The sequence below is a fragment of the Heliconius melpomene genome, chromosome 6 (genome assembly GCF_056956725.1).
Source record: "Heliconius melpomene rosina isolate 202511_hmr_F chromosome 6, ASM5695672v1, whole genome shotgun sequence".
In the NCBI taxonomy this organism is placed as follows: Eukaryota; Metazoa; Arthropoda; class Insecta; order Lepidoptera; family Nymphalidae; genus Heliconius; species Heliconius melpomene.
Window position 1 is genome coordinate 7,952,675 of NC_140394.1, and position 21,867 is coordinate 7,974,541.

At 32.2% G+C, this 21,867-nt stretch overlaps 1 protein-coding gene across 13 annotated transcripts in view; it reads left to right on the plus strand.

Annotated features, from left to right (window-relative positions):
• The window catches only part of LOC146538331 (uncharacterized), a 65,894-nt gene extending 44,758 nt beyond the window's left edge, over positions 1–21,136 (plus strand). For 8 of the 13 annotated variants that reach the window (XM_085186697.1, XM_085186699.1, XM_085186696.1 and 5 more), the window contains 6 exons: positions 12,917–13,091; positions 14,297–14,323; positions 15,438–15,569; positions 16,567–16,686; positions 16,885–16,940; positions 19,047–21,136. In XM_085186697.1, coding sequence (XP_085042823.1) covers positions 12,917–13,091; positions 14,297–14,323; positions 15,438–15,569; positions 16,567–16,686; positions 16,885–16,940; positions 19,047–19,671 — 1,135 coding nt within the window. In that variant the 3' untranslated portion in view covers positions 19,672–21,136. The other 5 variants (XM_085186710.1, XM_085186708.1, XM_085186702.1 and 2 more) reach the window with 5 other exon arrangements.
• The last annotated feature ends 731 nt before the right edge of the window (positions 21,137–21,867 follow it).

Consider the following 21,867-nt stretch of genomic DNA (forward strand, 5'->3'; position numbering starts at 1 on the left):
TTGGTGATAATAAAACCTCTTTATTTGCTGTCTGTTGCACAATTTACATGCATGGTGAACTTTAGCCCAATTATAATATATATAGGGTTTCTTTTTATGCACATAGATTTTAATCTTTGCTTGCCAATTTAAAGAATGTTGTGAAAAAAACTGTGTGGGATGACTTATCTTTGAGACTTATGGCAATAACTGGCTTCGCAGGAACGCATCCGACGCTTAAACGAGTTCTGTGTGGGAACTTATTATGTAGTATAGTTTACGTTTTTGTCATTTTAATAAACATTTTTTTTCTGAGGACGAAAGCTATTAAAATTCTTGCTAGGTTTGTAAAGGTTTTCTCCAAGGTAAAATATTTTATTAGTAAATGTTAAATTTTGCAATTTTTTTTGCAAAAATTGATCGGTTTAAATAGCTACGTTATAAGTGAAAAGGTAAATAAACAATAAAAATAACTTTTATCAGTTTTTTTTCCTAAAGCTCAAATTAAATTTTAATTAATTTGATTATAATTACTAGCTTCTTAATTAATTAATTTCAGTAGAGTAGCGGAACGATTTCTCCTAAGTGTTTCAGACAATGAACACTGCTTGTGTGAAACCTATTGTGGGCAATGTTATTGAAAATAACAAACAAGATAACACACAAAGGCGCTCATATAAACAAACTCAAACAAATGATATCTATTGTTTATATTTACCTAATTTGAAAGCAGCATTTTTTCTCACGACAATTATACATTCTTAATATTTATTGTTTATCTATTAAAATTAAATTAACTTCCAGAGCGATATAATTCTTCGATCAACTACACACTAAGAATAGTTAAAAGAAAAATTATTTTCTTTCCAAAATGTAGAATAAGACTTTAAAAATGTTAAAAATATCTTGTATCACCTCTAATAAAGGAAAAATAGACTAAAATCTTTGACATTAACTTTTTATACAGACATAGTAAATAAGTACAAGTTATTTTAGTTTACAAGTAACTTTATCTCCGAAGGCATTTCAACCAGTTCTAAAGCTAATTATAAACTACTTAAGCAGCTTAAGAATGCAATTTATTCTAAACAAAAAACATTCATACTTTTACACGTAGAGCATCGTTTACAAAACATTCTCACATTCTTGGATAAATCAAAGCTAAATTCGCGTGATTGGTACAATAGGCACTTAAATAAAAAATAGAGGCCGTCGTGGCGCAGCGGCACAAGGGTGTGACTGTAACGCGACGGTTGTGGGTTCTATCCCCACTCGAAGAAGTGAAATATTTATTTACGTTTATATTTTCATTTCTTCGCTCTGGTGTCGAAGCAATACGCGGCGTTGAGATCTGCCACTCAACACGCAATGCCTCCAGAATTCGGCAGAAAGTGGGGAACAGAAGTTCGGCAGAAGTGTCTTAACACTAGGTTCCCCTCTGCTTAACCTGCTGTGTGCGGGATACAGCGTGAAGCTGATTTAATTTTATTTGATTTATAAAAAATAGTGGGCATTTACCTTTGTTTCTCATCTGTAGGTCACAATTCTAAACTTTGACTGAGTGTTCGTTTGACCCCCATTAAATCGGCAACAACAATGGGAGTTGTGTAACAATAGGAATAATTCCCTAGCGTCGTGACTCTCGAGGACGACCTATGCGAATCTTGTATGCGCGAAGCGGGGCACAACGCTTTTAAGATGTTACCTGCATACATCTACTTGCATTTAGCCTTTGCTCGTACATTCCAAAGCTTTAACCGTAGTTTTGTGCTTATAAAAGTTCACTCATTTTTGAGGATAGTCTTTTTTTCTCAGCTTCATTCTGTGTCCCGCATTTAGCAGGGTAGGCAGAGATAGCCTTGTGTTAAGACATTCCGTTTCCCACTTCCATTCATTCTTTCGATACCAGAGCGATGAAATGGAAATATACAATATTTATTTCCTTGAGTGAGAATCGAATCCACAACCTATAGCGTTTACATTCACCCTGCACTACAACGGGCCTCAACATTAATAATAGTCGAATTGCTCAATTGGTATATCAGTTTCATGGCAACTAATAGGAGAACGTCAATTATTATTAATGGAACGTTTAACGAGTACTTTAAACGTAGACGCGTACAAAACTATTTTTAAACTCAGCATATTATAAAATTTCACAAAAACGAAATGCAGAAAAAGTCATACATTTGACAAAAAAAACTATCGTACTGTTCTCGTTATCTAAATAACGGTCATAACCACCACTTAATTAAGCACTGGGGCAATTTAATTGAGAGTGACCGTTCAAAAATAAGTTTCGCAAGAGAAATTTAACGTTCCGGGATCTGATTTTCAAGGTAAATTTTACGGTGAGCTTCGAAGTGTCGAAAGGTCCTTGCTCTATGACTGTGTGGTAATCCTATAGAGCGATGCAGCTGGCTCTGCCTCATCGGTCCATCTCGCCTGCGCCCGCGTGCCTTCCACCGCGGTGTTAGTCTGTTATACGTCGCGCGCGCGGACGTACGTCGTGAGTGCGGATTTTAAAAAAAACCACGTGCGTACAACACCGTATTACGGCGATACACCGGTCGTTAAACGCCGAAAATTACTCTAATTATTAGTGTAACTAGATTAAGATTATTTTTAATTAAATGAGCATGTGTTTTTTGTGAGTGTGACATCACTAATTCAATTATACATTATTGGATTTGTGTGGAATTTAAGGCAACATTAGCTGTTGGTTATTTTACCTTTTTTTCTATACTTCCAAAGTTCGTTGACTTTTAGTTTGCTAATTTTCAACTATTTTGCTTATTTCCCTATCGTCCAGATAACGTATCACTGCTATTTCCCTTTAAGTTTTTATTGGTGTTATATCGATAACGATAACAGTGTTTTGTTTGTATGAAACTTCAACTTCTTTTATGTTTACTATAATATTTTTTAATATATTTTTGTACTACTTTAGTAACAAAACGCTCAACTAAAGGAGGACACATTTAAATACTTAAACATTTGTAATTATTTCCTGTGAGCATCAACCAGCTGTTTGAACAGATGTCTTGGTTTTAAAGGGTCCTTGTGTACGGTGATTTATTTATTCCTCTTCTTTTTAAACACATAATAGGCCGTTCATTGTAAATGGGATAGATAAATACGCGTATAACGAAATTATTCCTACCCTCTTCTTGAAATTTTAATTACAATATTTTCTATTCAAAAGCTATACAATTTATATCTAAATATTAATATGTATTTTATAAAAAATACATGTTTTCTTGAAGAATTTACTCTAAATATCTATTTAAAACTAATGAAGGATAGATTAATTTGTGTATAATTGTAAATGGTTATATTCTAAGATGTCATATTATAATTATTTTAGAACCCAACTGACAGTTTAAATATCCACCTACCCTGGTAGTTAAAAATATGTTAAATTAAATTTAAAGAATAATTAAGTCTATAGTAGAATTTAATAAGTTTGAATAACTTTTTAACTAAATATTTGTTATGTATCGTCTTTGCTACAAGAGTCGGTGGTGCTACTGACGCAGAAACAGCACGCTTAACAGCCATAAATTGATATGTATTTATAAATGGATAGAAACTGGATGTTTGTAAGTTTTGTTGTTCAAATTACGCTAAGTAAAGAAAACAACAATTTAGACACTTGACGTAGGTATATTATTATCCCTTCTATTCTTCTAGTAGTCGTTCACCTAATAATATTCAGATTTTAAACAGTAGATACAAATATCGCGTACCAGCCCCTTTTGTTGTTCAAAAACCCCATTGCCATGGAAACATTGAATAGCTTAGCAAAAGTTTTATTATCGTGAAATTTCCAGTGAGAACTTGTATCAGTTGCCTTTATTTTTAGTGAAACATTTTGTGACAACGGTTATTTCTTATGAACAGGTATAACCATATCTTGTCCTCTTATTAGATATTTCGACATTAATACCAGTCTTCTCTGTAAATTTGATATCTGTGCTCCACTGGCACGCCTAAAAGCCATAAAAAAACAAAGAAATAAATAAAATTGATTTTAGATGTGAAAGAATTGTATCGGAATATTAGTTGACATAACCGGTGAAAGTTATACCTACGTTATTTTATGTATTCTTTTATGATTTTTGTCATACAGTATTATTTGCATAACCATTTAGTTTTTTTTATTACCAATATCATTGAATGTGACTATCGATTTTTGACAATTATCTTTATTAAAATTCTAATATAATTATTATTTTAGTATATTCTTTTCTTACTTTTTACGATAAATCGTGAATATAAATTGCTAATTAAATTGGTTGTAACGCGTGGCGTTTAAAAATGTAAAATTTGGTATTATTTAATCTTATTACAATCTTTAAATATGTAAAAATTCTTCTAATTCTAATTTTTTTCAAGCAATCATATCCTAAATTGTCATCGAAATTGACAAAATATATAAAAATCTATTGACCGATTTCCAATATTTCTTATCAATCTTCTATCAATGATAAAAACATATCTGTAGTATTCAAAATGGATCATCTCATCACTCAACATCACGTTATGAATTCCTAAGAAATGTGTCACTATAAGAAAAAAAATGTTATAGTTGGAGATTACACACACAAGACACTTAAAATATGTAAAAAATAAAAAAATGCGAAAATAAAAAAAATAAAAAATATTTTTATACAGTTTTGGATTTTTTGGGTGTTATATTATTTTAGAATGTTTAACCACAAGCTATTGTCAACGGGTTTCACTCTATGACCCTGACTTTCACGTTTCTTCATTTTACTCAGTTTCTGTTTTTAGATTGGAATTCATTTTAGCCGAATAAATCAGCTTAATAAAAATTGCAATTTTCTTTTTGTTTTGCGTCGTATATTTTATAAAATTATTCTATGTTAAATTATTCCGAATTCTAAGCTAAATAGAAAATAAATATGCTATCAACATCCTGCGTGTAAAGAACTTTAGCATTTTAGAATACATTTATTTCCAAATAAGAGCAAGATATTATGCAAGACTCTTAGTCATACTAAAGTGTTTAAATTTACATTAATGTCCTTTTAAATTAAATATAAAAAAATAAACATCGTCTGCATATATTTTCTAATATTAAATATTAATTTATTTATTTAAAATTATGTTTGAATATAAATTATAATATTAGTTGTTAATGTTAGTTGTTATCACAAATGTTTATTTCTTCATAGTTCCACGTACATAACTAGTATACGTTTTCTAAAAAAAAGACAGAAGTAGTGTTTAATAAAATAGTGAACATAAACCAGTGCTGTGATGACGATGGAAAAAATTAGTGTTGTGATGGAGAAGGAGGCGCCCGTTAAAGGGATTGTGGCACAAGTAGTCACAATGCTGAATGGCCAAGCACAAAGGTATTTAAATCTAGTTAATTTTCTTATGATATTTATATATTGTAAAGTAGTGACATGCGTGTGACTGCAGATACGTCGGGTTGTGGGTTCGATTCCCACTCAACATAGTGAAATATTTAATATTTTAATTTTCTTTATCTTTATCACCTCTGGTGTCGAGGCAAAGCGCAGCTTTGAGTACCACCACTGAATGCTGCCAGAATTCGACGGAATGTGGAGAACAGAAGTGTCTAAGTGGGAACGGAGTGTCTTAACACTAGGTTCATTTTGCCTATCTTCCTATGTGCTATGTGCGGGGTTAAATAGGAACTCCAATTCCCAACGAATACTACGTAAAGATTATTTTTAAAATTTATATTTATTAACTTCATCTTATATAAATCGATTGTTGTAATTTTTTAAATAGCACCTTCTCATAAAATATTATATGAAACTTATATCATCCTGATATTCATCTTAAGTTTCTCCTTTACATTAGGTTTTATTTACAAAGCGCTTGTTTGTGGTTTCCATGTGTAACATAATAAGCTAAATGCATAAAAGATTATTTTCTCAGGAAGTACTAATATAAATAGTAATAATATTATGAAATCAATAATGAAAAGAGGACCTCGCGGCACACCGACTGTAACAGTTTTAAGTTCGATTCGGGTAAATGATTTATTTTTCGGGAACTAAATGCTTTAACACTAATTTTCGATATAGGAAACGGAGTGCCTTATCACTTAATTACGTCTGCCTTACCTGTCTATATGTGGGATACAGCGTGAAGCTAAGAAACAAATTAAATAATTTTAATAGTAAATTTTATAGTATTAGATAAAATTATTCTAGGAAAATGTTTCGACTTGCGTTTTACTTTTTCGAGCCTACATTGTCTTACATAATTATTATTGCCTATTAAACATTAAATATTCAAATCACTTTTAAGGTGTGACATTAACATAGAAATAAAATAAGTTCTGTCGTATTATATAGTAAAAAGAAAGTAAAATTTCAAGTTAATTATTACATGTATGTTAATTTCCAATACAAACATGTTGTGCAAGTACCACACTTAGCAACATGTTTGAAATGTTAATAAAGTTATTACAAAATAACGGACTTATTTATCTGCTTCACCTTAAATCTTTTTAGTAACAAAACTCTTTGCATAAATTTAAAAAAAAACGTTCGCTAAGTATAAATCCTTATTTTTAACCCATGTGGTTAATTTATTGATTAAACTAAACCTAAATGACATACATTTTATTTGGACTTTAAGTAAAAAATCTTGTTTAATAATAAGTACAATTTATAGCTAGTAGCTATTGCCTTCTGCTTCACATGGTCATGTTTATACTTTATACAAGTTTGTTATATGTCCTAACTGATAATTTAAAAACCAGTAGGTTCTTCTTCTTCCTGGTATTAATCCCGGCTATTACCAGGGTCTGCCTTCCTACTCAACCTACTTCAATTTACACGGTCTTTGCGTCCTCAGTGGTTAGACCATTGGCTCTCATGTCCTGCATCACGACATCCAACCAGCACTTCCTTGGGCGTCCGGGAGGTCGCGCTCCAGGAACTGGTATAGCAAGGCACTTGCATCCAACATAGTTCTTAGGCCGACGAGTGGCCAAACCGTCTCAGGCGGCGCTCTTGGAGCTTATCCACTTAAAAACAGTAGGTTATCTCTGTCTAACTGTGCTATACGAGAATGTGTACATAAAAATGGTAAAAAGTAAAAACTATACTATAATATTATAAGAATTATAATTATAAATACAATAACATTGTATAATTATAATTCTTATAATATTTTCATTAAGCTGTGAAAAGGTCAAATCGATTAAATATGTGCATACAATAATATCGTGTGAATAATATGATCTTGACCAACAAATATTTATTAATATTATTAGATGCATTCTAACACTGACATTTCACTAAGATGAAATAAATAAGAAATGTTATTCTTATCCCTTTCTTATGTCAAGCCTATTTCGACACATTAAATTGAGTGGAGGAACTCAACGCCGTGCCAAAAAGTGTACCAAAACGAGGAAATGAAATTTATTCATACTTACGAGTGGAAATGGAACCCACAGTCAGATATTGGGCCCATTCATCATGACATCTTTTCCTTATTATAATAAAAAAGCACTAATTCTGATATCTTTAATAATTAATATGATATTTTTCTCATCTTTAAAGCTATTGCAATTTATTTAACTTTTAACTAACAAAAAAACGGACTTCAATCGCATCCCTAACCGGGACGGCATGAGAAGCGCCAGCTTTTAAATAAAAAAACCATCGGTTCACCCCGTCAAAAGCATTGTTAACCAAAATTGATAGCCTCCTCCTTTCACAGAAGTCGGTGAAAATAGATTAGGTACTATTCACTAACACGAGACCCCGTCATCTGTCGATATCGATCAGCAATTAATTTTTTATTTCGCAAAAAACGTAACCAACGCCATGCTAAGATCAAATATTTCTAAGATGGGACCGTTATGTAATCTGCAAAGCTGGACATAATTCGCGGTGTTAATTTATTAATCCCCCCTCTTGCGACTGATGTACCGTTACTTGACATGATGTATTCAATTGATGTAGCTCTATGGCAGACTTTTAATCAGCTGTCATTCAACTGTTAAATTAAATATTTATTTATTTAAATTTATACTTTCATTTCTTGGTCGTCCCTGGTCTCTGCCTTGACGGCAAAGCGCGGAGTTAAGTTCCGCCAGCAGCAAGCACTAAGTTCTTTCTGCCTGCTGTGTGTAGGATATAGCATGAAGCTGAGAACAATCCATACCTATATTATAAATTCGAAAGTAGCTCTGTCTGTCTGTCTGTCGGTCTGTCTTTTACGCAATCAGGGCCAAATCGTAAATTTAATTGTGAGATAGAGATACTTGAGGGTCTCGGGATGAACATAGGATACTTTTTTTTCTCATATTTGTAATATTATCGATATATACCAATATATTAAAATACTTATTAATTTGACATGCAATTTATTCTGCCATGTTAATAGCAACCGTCGCTAAGCGACCGTTGCTAAGCAAAGATTTGCAACGTTTGTTAGAAAACGTCACCCAAAATGAGCTTGCTTAACGCGTCTCTCTATTGAAAACTGAAAATAATTTCATAAATATATTTAATAAATATTCGTATAGTTCAAGCGGGCGTAGCCGCGTTCGGGTCCACTAGTGATTTTATAAATCGTTAAGTATTTATCCTTGTTCAAAAAATACAGCTTTTGTGTTTCGCTTCCATGAAACGATATGCAGGATCCGGTTATATGTAGTACATCCATACACACTACATACCTACTGATAGTGTAGGCCAGGTAGCAGAAATGGAACTGGATTTGCTAAATACCGCTACTTGAAGCTTTTTGGAATATTTGAAAATTTAATTTTAAACTTTTTTATTTATTTTTTGTAGTATTTGTGTATATATAACTCCCGTGTACGTGTACGTGTATACTCGGCTTAAATATTATTTATAGGATTATTTCAAACGCAGCTTTTATTATTCTAAAAAAATCAAAATCAGCTTCACTCTATATCCCTTACACAGCAGGGTAGGCAGAGGGAGCCTCGTGTTCAGACGCTCTGTTCCCCACTTTCCGCCGAATTTTGGAGGCATTACGTGTTGAGTGGAGGAACTCAACGCCGCGCTTTTGCCTCGGCACCAGAGAGAAGAAATGAAAATATAAATGTAAATAAATATTTCCTTTCCTCGAGTGGAGATCGAACCCACAACCAGTCGATTTTGCAGCACACTTTGTGCCCCTGCGCCATGACTGGCCTTCTAATAAATTGATTATAGTCTTTCAAGGTTAATAATATTTAATGTTTAAAACTTTTTATATCGTTCATTCCCTATATCCATGTAATACAGAACTAGCTGACACATAATGTCCCGTTAAGCAGAACCGTGACAGATCCACATGGCTGATTTCGACTCCTCCGCTTCGTGGAGTGTAACAAGTTCATCCTAAATTACTATAAAAACTTTTTATATGCTTAAAATAAATACCATATACTTCTGGTTATTTGTTTATTATGTTTAATATATGTATATACTATAAATGCATAAAGTAGGCCTATATACCTTACACGTCTACTTCATTTGTTTTTTTTTCGCATATAACAGTGAAGGCAGAGCCTAGTGTTAAGACACTCCACTCTAAGGAGGCTTTCGAATTTTGCAGGCATTTCGTGTTGTTGTTTTCAACGCCGCGCTTTTACCTCGACCCCACATCGAAGAAATGTCAATATTTAATGTTTAATTTCCTCGAGTGGGAATCGAATACAAACCTGTCGTGTTTACAATCACACGCTTACGACTCCGCGCCACAACTGGCCTTTCAATAAGTAAATTTGAGTAGGTAAACATGGAGAATTAGCCTTTTGTTACTCGAGTCAGCTGTAGCAGGCATAGAATTATTGAACGGCCCCACGCATGCGCCATTCGTCGCCGCCGTAAGTGACACCGGCACCGGCGACTCTTGTGTTAAACCAAAACAAACTTTCTACGGAGACTAACCTGCCACTTCCTATCCAATTCGGGCGTATTTTTTAAAAGAAAACGGGTTTTTTTTAATATAAAGTAACAGTAGTGGATTCAATTAAGTTATAAAAATATGGTATCGCAATGACCACTAGCCAAACGATGACATCTTATAATTTCAAGATTTCTGTGCAAAAAAAAGTGTTTGTGAGAGGCAATGAGCGTGACGCTTCTTCATAGGCGGTAGTTTTATTTGACGTTCTGTTGTACGACACACTCGGCTGCCTCATGTTGTTAGAATAATAATAATTATTATTTTATAATAGCGTTGACAAGTGGTTTTAGAATTATAAGTTAAACTTTAAAATCATGACGTTAAAATTAATATAAATCACTCATTTTAAATAGAGTGTAACAAAAGAAATCGTAGTTATTGTGATCCGTTCGGCGTGAATGGCTAGGGTCGTCGCGAGATCTGATTTTTCCGGGCGAGCTGGCGGTGGAACTAGCGATAGCGCGGGCGCGCGAACTTCAGTCTGCCGTGTGCGTGCGCGCCGTGAAAATCTCCCGCTATGCGTTCGTGTGCCGCGACCGCCGGTGCCCAGCCAGCTATGGGTGCCCGGAGACAGAAGACGGACCTTCACGTCGCTGAACCCGCTGCTAGGTCTTCGAGCCCTGCTCCTAGCCTACGGAGTCAGAGAGCCAAGCAATACAGGTGCCCAAATATCAATGTGTAAAGATCGCGTGTCACTTTTGTGAAATATTTTTTTTGTGTTATTGCGAATTTCTGTGGTGATTTCAACTAACGTTTTACATTATGAAATTTTTTTTAGATATTACATTTCAAATAAACCTTTTCTTGAGTGCTATCAGTTTGTAAAATACTATATCGTTCGATTGATTAAGACGCTTATCGGTGACAAACGACGGCTCCAATGTTTTTAAACATGTAACACTATATATTACAGTTTGTCCGAGTGACCTAGTCGTAACAGAAGTAAGGCATATCTATTATTTTTCGAACGACCAGGTATAACGAGGTCGAACGAGAGGTCTGTATGTAATAAAGCCATTTAGGTAGATGCAATTAAAACGAATCAAGGACTTTTCCTATATATTTGAAATGGCAGTGCCCACACGATATGAAATCATACTATATTTTTAAAATGGGTATTATTATAGTTATTTCATATTTACACCTTTCCATCACGCTCTATTGCTTCATGCTGTAATCGGGTACTATCGTTTTTCCTTTCTATATCTAATGTTCTTAGTGTTATCTCGTTGGGGAATCACGATAAACATACACTTATATGCTTAGACTGTCAATTATTTCTTTGTTTATCAACAACATCACAATATTTAAAAATATATTAGTACGTAATAACAACAGTACTTGCGCAAAGGCAGAAGTTTGTGACTGTAGACACGACTGGTGGTGCGTTCGATCCCCACTCGAGGAAATTATATATTTAATATCGTCATTCCTTCGCTCTGGTGTCCACGCAAAACGCGGGGTAGAGTTCTGCCATTCAACACGCAACGCCTCTAGAATTCGCTGAAAAATGAACGGAGTGTCTTAACGCTAGGTTCACTCTGCCGACCTGAATTCACTCTGCTGAATAATAATAACAACGTCACTAAGGGTTATTGATATAATGTCAAATGGTAACATAACGACACTTTTTTTTATTTAAAAAAAAATTAAATGTTTTAATCAACAAATGAACTAAAATTTCAAATAGTATTTATAACCTTGTATTCGTCAATAAAATAGACTAGCGTTTAGTTACACCTAAATAACGATATCTATTAACATTCGAGTCGAATAGTGTATTATAATAATAATTTATTATCTTACTTTATATACAATACTTTCAATATAGTTACTTATAATATAGTTTTTATTACTCTACATTGAATTACTCATAAATTAAATTAATATTATAGAGAATTTAGAAATTATAAAACATAAATAGACTAGCAGAGCAAAGAAAGGCCTACTTTCTAAGATTTTTTTATACTTAGCGGATGTACCATCAGTTCTATATTAGACTATGTTACGATTATCATGATAGATTTCTTTATATAGGTACACCTTAGATATTTATCAAGGTAGACCGAGAGAGTAATTGCTCTCCGTTTTCAATGTAATGACACTAACACCAATTTTTGTCCTTATTTTAAATAAATAGTTATCTAATATAGGTTTCTTAAAATAACGTAAATACGTTAATGCCAGTAGAAGGGTCTTCACTACCAAAAATTAAGAAGCCACACAACATACAATTCGCAAGGCGGTTCACCTAATCTAATTATCGAAAGAATAATTAAGCTATGTAAATGATACAAACCTAATATGACGAATTTACTATAATTGCTTAACTCTTTATTTCTTAGACTAACCTACTATTGCTTTCACCTACGAGATGTATAAGATACAGTGTACTCGTGCCTCACATAAATTGACCGCATTCTTTAAATCTAAAACATATTATCATGACCGCAAAAGTTGGTTATTTGGTACATATCACATTACGTACTAGATAAAAACGCATGGAAGCTATTATGTAAATTAAATTAATTTACAATAATTAAAAAATCATACATACTTAGGAATATTTGTAATATTCCTAAGGAATATTTGTAATTACGTACTTTTTATTGATTATTATTAGCGACCCGAAACTTCGCCCGCTTGAACTACACTGTTATTTATAGTTTTCTGATAACCTTATTATTTAAGATTTATGTATTGAAAACTAAAGTTTGAGTCAATTCAATAAAACTTTCTTATTTATGAGCTGATTGAAATAAAACAAATAATAAATGTTAAAGGAAGCTCACCATAATACACGAGTGAAAACTGCATTCAAATTAGTTAAACAATTTTTGCACAATTTTTATGATATATTATATTGATTTGTATTATTTGGCACTTACACATAATTTTAATTCTTTATTTTTGTAATAATATGTAAGTATCCTAAAACATATGTTAAATCCTAAAATATAACATTAAGTTAATTTCTAACATATTTCAGGGCCAGCTTACCCGTACGTACAGCCCGCTTGCTGCAACGATCCCGCACTCAGACCCCCTCTGACGCCGGCATCAGCGACGGCAGCACGTCACCTGCGCGTGCGCCGTCCTCAGTGCTTCAAGATGTTGTTGACATCAAAACATTGCTCTTGCAGCTTAAACGGGTATTACAGGAGGTCAGTTAGCATGAAAGAGCCTCTTTTTTATTTACTTTTTTAATCTGCATCACTTTTCCATGTCTTGTTAGCTTTGACTGTTATGTGTTTATAATCTGTATTTTTTTTACCTGTTTAAATGTCATAATCATTGTTCATTGGTCTCTAATAAGAACATAGAAAATTATAGAATATCATAAAAGTAGTATACCAAGAAACTGATTTCTTGGAACATAATAATTATGATAACTTTAATGGGATTTAGAACGAGAAGCATGTACTCGTTGCACTCTTACAAGTGCAGACAGCGTAAACAGTTTTTGTTATTTTAGAAATCTTCAACTCGAATTCAGTCTTTTTGTAATAAATTTAAAATCTATGAATATGCTTAAGACAAAAAGTTTATATAATTAACAATTTTAATGCCTACTTAGTAAAGGAATAAAATAATTTCTCAGGGAACTTTTCTACCTCCCACGTAACATTAATCGCGTGCTTCTTTAGAATAATCCATGATGTAACAGAAGGTAGATTTCTTATGATATACTGCCATAATTGAGAATCTTAATTGAGAGTGGCTTACATTATCATAATTTAATCGAGTGGAACTACGTCCATAATAGCGAATGTTTCTTTAGCCACAGTTAGCCAACGAAGATTACGTTGAGACCTATAGCCGTTGTTAGCAACAATAGTGGGAAAAGATGCTAACTTGTGTAAATAGAGCAGTAGATTATATATCTTAATTTTTATATTACATGGGCTTTTAATTGGCATTCGTAGGTACGTGTCGTGGCCGCCCTGAAGGTAGCCGTAGATGGCTGCGCAGATTTCTTTCTTAATTTTGAATATTTTCTTTCCGAATGCGACAATGCGCAAAAATTTAGAAAACCTAACTTCAGGGCGATAACGATTTGTTAGCATTACTGTATAGTAATAATAATAACATTTAAATTATAATAGATTTTTGTCTTATTTTACATTTTAATTGAATTTCTTGCTTTTTTAACTTTTAAAATGAAAACATATTAAACATATACATCCTTATAGCTTTATTGAATGCATTTTTTTTATTCTAATTATAATTTGCCGTTTACCACACTGCCTTTACCTAACAGCTAATAACGGACGCTGTTTTTTTGGCCTTACCTTATTGCACTATTGTTTTGTTTTGTGTAATTTTTATGTTTTTCGTTGTTTGCATTGCCTTGTTTGCCGCCGCTCAGCCCGGGGAGGAGCATCATTCGATGAGTGTAAGTACCTATATATGACGCACGATCTACTAATTAACATAAGATTATAATTAATAGTTATATAATTATTCATTTGTCATTAACATATTCTTATTTGATAAGGAGCTATTTGCATTCAAATTCTTCAATATTTATTTAAAAACGTATATTAGTATATTTTTTTATTTGAAAATATGTTAAATAAAAAAGTTGGCACTAAGGACTATAAGCTCTTAGAATAGGTACTCATGGTCGTGAGTGAAGTGATACTTCACATCTGTAACAAGTAGTTCCTTTTTTTCACAAATCCACTTAGACACGTCCTGTTTCACAAACACGTAACTGGTTTTTCATTGTTTTCATAAATTTTTTTTAAATTTAGGTAAAAAGCTAAATCTGTTTAAAATTAAAAAATAAAAATATTTAATTTTCTGTTAAATTTTCACTTACACATGTCTTTTAAATAAGCTACAATTGCATATTAAACGATTTTCTTTTATTCATATGTGTATAGGTAAACTCTCTAATAAAACTTGTAATGTTACCAGAGCAGGCAACTAGTTTACTAATAAGTCAATCTATTTGCGTGTAATCGACCTTAATAACTACGTTTAGAGATCCCAGTGATGCAAGTTTCCACGCATGGTGAATGAAAACATTATCATGTTTATGAAAGTATAAAAACCAGGCCCATTTCTTGATATATTTTAACAATTGTGTTAGGTTATATATGCAGAAATAATTAGACTTATTAATTTCTTTATTATAATTTATCATTCGAATAGCATTCAGATCTTTAAATCTAGATTACCTATATGTGTTAAAATCTTACAGGAACGTTTTCAGTTGTTTTTCGTTATAAATATTTAATAGGCTATTATTTTTTATATTAAACGTTATAAAATATATCATTATTATATACAAAATTACTACTATTTATCTTAATAGTATTTTTATACAATGTTTTTTCTTAGTAACCTTCAATTAAGTACCTGCTAAGGATCTATTTAGCATCTAAAATCCATAATAAAAATAGCAATAAGACTAAAAAACATACGTAAAGATCCATACACATTCCGTTTTTTTAGTAAGAAGCCTTCAACTTCGAATTTTAACATGTATAATAAATTTTCAGAGTGAAACTCTCGACCCGTTGCTGGCGGCGTGCGCGGAGAGTCCCGCGCGCGGCAACGGGCGCCGCCCCCCCGCGTCGCCGCTGCACCCCGACGCCTGCGCCGAGATGCGCCGGCAGATAGTCTACCTGCAGGTAGGAATTAGGATGTTATTATGATCAATGGTTTGTGGCTGGCTTTTTGGCGCAATGTTCACTCGGGAAGAAAATAATCAAAGAAAAATACTTAAATCAAATCTGCGCAGCCGGATACAGCTAACTTCAGGGACCAAGACTAAAACCGTGCTAAATATCTAATATACAAACACCAAAAAGGTTACAATGAAATGCCAAATAAACTTCACATAATTCAAATTCAAAATATTCTTTATTCAAATAGACTATTACAAGTAATTGTGAATCGTCGAATTCTTTAGATTTCATTTCAATATACTGAAATACATGGTATATTTTGTATAATGAGATTTTAAAACCAATAGATTTACAAGTTCCGAAACATACCAGTAATTACTATTAAAGTTTTTAGCACAGATAAGTTATTTATTATTAAACAAGGGAAAAACTACAATTCATTATTTTATGGGGTCATCAAGCTAAGGGAAGAAGTTAGCAGAGGAGAATTCTTAATTGTTGTCCCGTCCATAGACTATTTTTATTTTTTTAAATCATGTAAAACAATATAAAATGATTATTTTCAAACTGACGGCAATTTTTCATTTCTCTTACTTTAAAACAAAAATAATTCACGTTTATCAAATTAATATATTTCACTTTATTGTTATAGAGTTATAATTTCAACATTGTGTAAAATAATATAATTCAAGCTTAATAAAGGCGAGGCAATGTTTAATTAATTAACTTTAATTGAACACCACCCTGCTCTAAATGTGTCAAAAATTGTGTCAACTTATTTTAGTATGCCATATCAGTACATTTATCTATTCCTTTTTGAATAAAAATTGTCATTAAAAGTCAAGAAAGTAAATTTAATGTAGTAATGAAAAGTTTTTATTTATTTATTAAACACATGTGTTTTAAAAGTAGGTTTCCTCTGCCCCCCTGATCCTGCTATGCATGCGAGATACACCGTGAAAGTAATAAAAAGAGTTATAATATATGTCGCAAATTGCAGGGTCAGCTCGAGGAGCGCGACCGGCTGGTGCGGGTGCTGCAGCAGCAGATGCTGCGCATGGCAGAGGGCCACGAGCCGCGCGCCGACGACACCTGCAACGTCGCTACGCAGACTGACCGGGTACTTTTACAACTGCTTTTGACCTTGACCTATTTTATAAAGATTTATGAATATAAAATATTTTATAAAGGTTTATAAATATAAAACCTGTTTGACAATATGTTAAAGCGAAAGCAATTGGAATCTAGTCTATGTACATAGTGTATACCTATTTATCTTTTATAAAAATTGAAATTTTAAACTTAAATATTATTCCAGTTGCGGCCGCCGATCGGCACTACGCTAACGAGTTCTGAAAATTCCGGATTAGTGAGGTAACATAATAAAATCTACTTAATATAACGACTCTCATGACCCTTATATTTTTAATATTTGGCAAGTATTTTACTATAACTTTTCCCAATTGTTTTCAACTTTATTTTACAAATATAAATCTATTATTTTCTTTTCTTCCACTGTTATATTTATTTGTTTTAGGTTATACGCCGCTTCAATACATTCACTCAAGTCCTTATTACACATATTGCAAGCATCATTTACCATTATGTACATTCACATCCCTTTACACAATCTCACACAGTACAGAGTTCAATGCCATACATTTGCCATAGATACAACTGCGAAAGTTCAATGTTTTACAAACAAGCTAAAAAGTTCGAAATGGATTATAGCTTTTAAAGATTATATGAACAAAAAGATAATATTTTCGCCTACATCCATGTGTAGAGTCACCCTAACTCTATCGCCATATTTTACGGGCATATTCATATGATATTAGATATCTTGTTAGCATTTTACAAGAACGTTGCCAGTAGTGTTACTTAAAATGTATACTGTTCAAAATTGTATTTATTACTATAATACTAATATTTTTTATATTTTCTTATTTTAGTACACGGCCTTATCAAAAAAACTCTTAAATCGTAGTAAAGTCTAAATATTTGCAAATAAAAGTTTGTTATCTAAATTATGGCACTTCTATAGTATTTTAGCTGTATTTATTTCGATATCAAAGTTCCCCATTCATTATATAATCATGCTCTTTCCTCACATGCTGCTTTTAATTCGATAATTTCGATTGGAATACTGTACCAGTTTCCACCTGGGTACGAGGGTTCGTCCGTCGGATCAGGTAGCGTGGATCGACTGCTTGCTCGCTATCTGCCTTTTGTGCTCTATCAATGTGCTATGCTTACTGCATCTTTTGTATCGAACCGGAGAACAGAACCGGTTTTAGCAACCATACTGAGAAATTCATTATTCATATGAATTTCTACACAAAAGTAGAATTTCCATTGACCACAAACAAAAGACTATCGTCAATTTTAATAAACATTTCATTAGACAAACAGTTTTTTTGTTTAAAGCCGGTACTGTTTATTTTTTGACATTGAAATACTATGAATCAAGACCTGCATGTCGTATGTCTCTTTTACAGCCGACCCAAGTCTCATGTTGAAAATTTCATAAAAATATACTAATTATAATATATATTATTTTTATAATATAAAAATATAATATAAATAATAGTGCCTCTTTGACATGTATAAAGTTATATGGCTAATATACTATGTTCCTATAAAACTTTAGCTTAAGAAGTTACATTCAATGTATGTATCCGGCCTAAGATTATTACGCTTATTTTTTAAAAAAATATACCAATTATAATATTATTTATATATGACATATAAAGACAATGATGTAATACACTCGCACAAAACTTATATATATATGTTTTTAATACAAATAAAACCTATAATAGGAATTCTCATTTTTATGCAAATATTTATATTGAAAAATATTTAATATATTACCTTAACAACGCACTACTTTTTTTATTGACTATTAATTGAGTAACTGTTTTCTTTTTTGAAACCTCACATCTAATAGTATTTTCTATATTGTTAATGTTTTATAAAATAACTGTGATTTCTGTTTTGAATTATGACATAAGTAGTTTTTGATTTTCGTCTTTATTGTATTGATTTTGTGCCTAATCCGTAACCTACCTTGATTATGAGCATTGTCTCTGTTACACGCTGCCACTGTAGAACGTAAAGGTGAGATTACAATTGTGTCAAGGTATTTTTACCATTTAATTTTAAATTAAATTTTATTTAAAAAGAAAGAAGTAAGCTTTTACTTTGGAGATTGACTTAGTTATTATATTTATTAATTACTAAAAATTCTGATTATTATTCAGTATTACAGTGAAAGTTAATGTACTTATTTGTACTTAAATCATCAATGTATAACAGTTGTACTGACGTTGAAATAAATTCAAATAAATTCTTATATCTTAGATGCATTTTCTTTATGATTGTTGTTGTTTTTTCTTCAAATGAGGATAGTAAGTAAAAATAAACAATAAATAAATACATGTTCGACTTTATTAAAATGTAATTTATTTCTATACACAGTTGGAATGAACAAGCTAGCGGAAGGAAGCTGCCGTACAGTGATGCACAAAAGACAAAGAGGCCTGTCACCAACGGGACCGTGAAATGTCAGTGCGGTGCGAAAGTGAACGGACTTATTGACAGACAGACTGACATACGAACGGACTCGGTTCAGCTAAAGTCAAACAGTCGAGTCGGATCTAAATACCTTCAAGCCTTAGCCAGCAATACGGAGAACAGAAGATACATCAAACGCGATTCTTCTATTGGTGAGAAATCGGAACGGAGAAACTTATATTCGGCTAGATCGCGGTCTATAGAAAACTTCCACAACCAGCACTATCTGTCGACTGAGCCGCTTCTCTCAAAGTCAGCGGTTATCGAAGAGACTGTTAAACATCACACGTCTTACGGTGACTTGTATAACGGCAGGATCAGCAGCAAGGAGAGCGTCAATGGAAACAGACACAGCCCAAGCTTAAACGGTCAGTCAACAGATACGGATTACAGTTCCGATGGCGGTTACAAATCTCTCCCTTCCTCTATTAATTACAATATCTCGCCAAAGAAAGTGAGTGGAATACCTCGTAGGTCTATCGAGCAAAGGTTCATATCGCCTAAACAGGTGAGAGCTAGTGCCGTTTGAGCTTAATATGTAGTTTGACACTTCGGTTTTCAAAATCGTGAGATAAATTGCAGGCCAATCAGATAAACAAGGAAACGTGAACTTCGAAAACTAAAAAGTTCACCGTTCCTTGAATATTTATATGTACATGGATGTATTGTTTCTATATACAAGATTCTCGGGATTTCACAAATATTTAAAAATTTACTTAACGATACAAAATAATAAATATGGTACTTTAATTTAAGATTAATTTTCTATATGTATATAATATGTAGTCTTTACGTTGTTCTCATATATTATTGTATGAAAAATAAATGAAACCCGAGAATCTTTCTCTCGCCGTAGTGCCATCGCTCGTCACAACAACTGGCAAGAAAACGCAAGGCTTGTACGCATTTACTGGCTTAATTAAGATTTTAATTTCAGATGCCAAATTATAATCGTCGTATGTAAATTAAATGTATTCACTATGAATATATCCTTTTTAAATGTTTGACGTGAAATATTTTGTTTCGTAGCCTATTAATTATTGCTTTGTGCAATTTTTTTATACAAACGCTATTTGACCCTTCTGTACATTACAGTTAGGAAATTGAACCGGAAGCTTTTTTAGTAGATTTTAATTTACAAATATATACCTATACAGGCGATAATATCTTAGATTTTCTATCGTAGAGTTAGATTACGTTGTAATATGTGATAAGAGTGGCTGTAAGAACTTCACTATAATTTGTATGGAACCTCTCCTTTGTTTAAATTGTATGTATGTTTATATTGTATTATGTATAGACTTGTCATGTAAATTTCTTTCCTATTCAATGTTGTTTAGACGAAATAGTAAGGTATCAAATAGGTATAAACACGCTTACGATGCATTTTTGTATTCCCAAAGTCATTTTGAAATCATTTGTGTAATGAACTTTAATGTTTAATGTATTTTAGTGTTTGAATATAGAGAATTGTAATCTTCCATTAAATATTTTATATGTAATCGACTGGTCGGAGCTCATTTAACAATAGTGTGAAGCAATATATATGAAAGATTTAAATATAATATAATATGGTTAATTTAAAATTTCGAAATAATATTTAATTATTAATATTGAGTACAATAAATGTAATCTGAAAACCGTCTCATATATTCTAAAACCGAACATTATATTAGAATTTATATATAAAACAAAGCTGAATAAGTCATGTTATTTGAGGTCTGGTCGGTCACCATCAATTGAAATGTAAGAAAGAGCATCCTATATTGATACCTAGGTTTATCTCATATACCTACATTATACCCTACCTACCTTAGGTATATATACCTATTATATCTTGTATTACGTACTTATGGCTTACTTACGTCTGTTTATTACTTTACGTCACTCCTCTATTATTTAGTTATGTAAGTCGAAGCCCACTAGCTTTAGTAAAGAATATATTACTACTAATTTAAATATCAAATTTGTTTCAATAAATAATTTTAATTTTGCCATGGTTTTCTTTTGTAATTTTGCTTCTCCGTAAACGTTCTCCACACCCCTTATTTGTTTCAATTTTTCAGGTTTTAGTACTAGATGATAATAATTAATTTAATTAAACAAGTATAATTTTATGGTACACTAGTTGTTTGCTATAAATGGAAACACTTGTTTTTTTTTATTGAAAGTACAAATTGAATCTACGACCGCGATTCATGTTCACCAAAATAAAATATTTAATAATATTAGCCAACAAAACAAACCTTGGATCCGGATCCAAAGTTCGAAGAAAACAACGATTAAGGTGAGTTTAAGATAAAAAAATCCAGACAAATATATGGATATGTAGGTACATTATAAACGTAATTGCAACTAATGAGCACCAATTATGATCAGAAAGAAAGAAATTTTATATGTTTTTACGGCACATAAAGCGCTGTAATATATGTAAACACATATAATATAGCTATGTACATTAATAAAATATATGCCTATTACTGAAGTACTTGAAATTGAGGGCAGTCATGGCGCTTGGCACATGAGTGTGACTATAAATGCGACAGGTCGTGGGTTCGATCCCCACTCTATGAAATTAAATATTAAACATTTTCATTTCTTCGCTCTGGTGACGAAGTATTGAGCGGTGCGGCGTTGAGTTTCGCCACTCAACACGTAAAGCCTCCTTAATTCAGTGGTCTTAACTCATTTAAAATCTTTAAAGTCTTCAATATATCTTTAAAGT